A 2500-nucleotide genomic window follows, 5' to 3' on the forward strand; every position below is an offset into this window, starting at 1 on the left:
TTGTGTAAATCAATCAAACCGTCTCGAATGCGTCTGAGAGGAGAAACTCCGCCCTCTGGAAACACCACAAAGCATTTATAGAACTAATGCATATAACACATGTAAAACATACTGGATGTAATGAACATAGTGCTTTGGCACCATTAGCGTTTTCTCCTTGAAAAACAGCAGAGCAGATCGATAACTTTTTTTCTCTATTTTGGCAACTGCTGCACTGGACTTTGACCATCATAAAAGGAAGACAGTTGTTCAGAACCGGGTTGGGTAAAATCAGAATTGCAGAATCGTCTTTTTTAATCGAATTGGTCACACCCCACAGGAAGTTTCATCGGAATGCTTGGAAGTGTCGTTTTTTGATCTGTTTTTCCCTAATAGACAGATTCAAATACTCACTGTTTCAAAAGTATAGACACAAGACATAAACAATATGTGTGTTAACATGATTTTACTGTGATAACATCATCTACTAACCGCATCTGTGGAAAGATATAGACAATTTTACAACTTCTTCCACAGATGCAGTTTGTGATTTTATCACAGAAAAATCATGTTAACACACATTGTTTATGTCTTATCTTAAAATATGGCATCATTGCAACAATTACCTGTTTATCCTTTCACACCAAATTATATAAATACAAATTTATTAATAAAAATTACATTTTTAATTCTGATAAAAGAAAATCCACTACATTTATAGTAAGAAAACATTGTGTGTGAGTGTGTGTGAATGTGAGTGTGTAGAGTGAGTGAGTGTGTGAGTGAGTGAGTGAATGTGTGTGTGAGTGAATGTGTGAGTGAGTGAATGAGTGAATGTGTGAGTGAGTGTGAGTGAATGTGTGAGTGAGTGTGAGTGTGAGATTGAGTGAGTGTGTGTGAGTGAGTGAATGTGAGAGTGAGTGTGAGTGAATGTGTGAGTGAGTGAGTGAATGTGTGAATGTGTGAGTGAGTGAATGAGTGAATGTGTGAGTGAGTGAGTGAGTGTGAGTGAGTGAGTGTGTGTGAGTGAGTGAATGTGAGAGTGAGTGAGTGAATGTGTGAGTGAGTGTGAGTGAATGTGTGAGTGAGTGAGTGAATGAGTGAATGTGTGAGTGAGTGAGTGAGTGTGAGTGAGTGAGTGAGTGTGAGTGAGTGAGTGAATGTGTGTGAGTGAGTGTGAGATTGAGTGAGTGAATGTGAGAGTGAGTGAGTGTGAGATTGAGTGAGTGAGTGAGTGAATGTGAGAGTGAGTGAGAGTGAGTGAGTGAGATTGAGTGAGTGAGTGAATGTGAGAGTGAATGTGAGTGAGTGAACGTGAGAGTGAGTGTGAGTGAGTGAATGTGAGTGTGAGTGAGTGAGTGAGTGAATGTGAGTGTGAGTGAGTGTGTGAATGTGTGTGAGTGAGTGTGAGATTGAGTGAGTGAATGTGAGAGTGAGTGAGAGTGAGTGTGAGATTGAGTGAGTGAGTGAGAGTGAGTGAGAGTGAGTGAGAGTGAGTGAGTGAGATTGAGTGAGTGAGTGAACGTGAGAGTGAGTGTGAGTGAGTGTGAGTGAATGTGTGAGTGAGTGAATGTGAGAGTGAGTGAGTGAGTGAATGTGAGTGAGTGTGAGTGAGTGAATGTGAGTGAGTGTGAGTGAGTGAATGTGAGTGAGTGAGTGAGTGATGTGTGTGTGTGTGTGTGTGAGTGAGTGAGTGAGTGAGTGTGTATTGTGTGTTGTGGGAGTGAGTGAGTGTGTGTGTGTGAGTGAGTGTGTGAGTGAGTGTGTGTGTGAGTGAGTGAGTGAGTGAGTGAGTGTGTATTGTGTGTGTTGTGGGAGTGAGTGAGTGTGAGAGTGAGTGTGTGAGAATGTGAGTGTGTGTGAGTGAATGAGTGAGTGAGTGTGTGTGTGTGTGTGAGTGTGTGTGTGTGAATGTTTTTGATGCCTCATCAAGGAATCATGTGACCGCACATTTTTGTCAGTGTTTGACCCCTGACCTCTGATCTCTGACCTACAGGGTTGGTGTCGAGTGAGAAGGCCAGTGCAAGTTACTTGTTGAGTCATCCAGGTGGAGGTCAGGTGGCCGTGCTCTCGGTGGGTGGAGCTCTGGAAGCTCTGGATGCGCGGCCTGGAGCGCTAACACTACAGCTACGACAGCGGAAAGGATTCATTAAACTCGCCCTCAAACACGGGTACGAAAATACCAAAATACTAATGATGTGTAATAAATTTTCATGACTTGAATGACATCAATCTCTGTGATGCATGAACACACACTGATGGACATTGATATAGACACATTAAATCAACTAGTGAGAGTGTGAAACATCTATATATTTTATGTACCATTTATTTCATCAAAACATACACACACATATTAATGAGGGAATAACACCATAACACACACACAATGCAGAAGACACACACACACATTAATGAGGGAATAACACCATAACACACACACAATGCAGAATACACACACATTAATGAGGGAATAACACCATAACACACACACAATGCAGAAGACACACACACACATTAA

General features: G+C 41.6%; 1 protein-coding gene across 2 annotated transcripts in view; it reads left to right on the forward strand.

The window, feature by feature from the left end:
• The window catches only part of LOC127419333 (2-acylglycerol O-acyltransferase 2-A-like), a 24263-nt gene that overhangs the window by 18051 nt on the left and 3712 nt on the right, over positions 1–2500 (forward strand). For both annotated transcript variants that reach the window (XM_051660684.1, XM_051660685.1), the window contains exon 4: positions 1976–2150. In XM_051660684.1, the coding sequence (XP_051516644.1) occupies positions 1976–2150 (175 nt within the window). The remainder of the gene's footprint in view (positions 1–1975; positions 2151–2500) is intronic.

This window comes from Myxocyprinus asiaticus, chromosome 28 (assembly GCF_019703515.2).
Source record: "Myxocyprinus asiaticus isolate MX2 ecotype Aquarium Trade chromosome 28, UBuf_Myxa_2, whole genome shotgun sequence".
NCBI lineage: Eukaryota > Metazoa > Chordata > Actinopteri > Cypriniformes > Catostomidae > Myxocyprinus > Myxocyprinus asiaticus.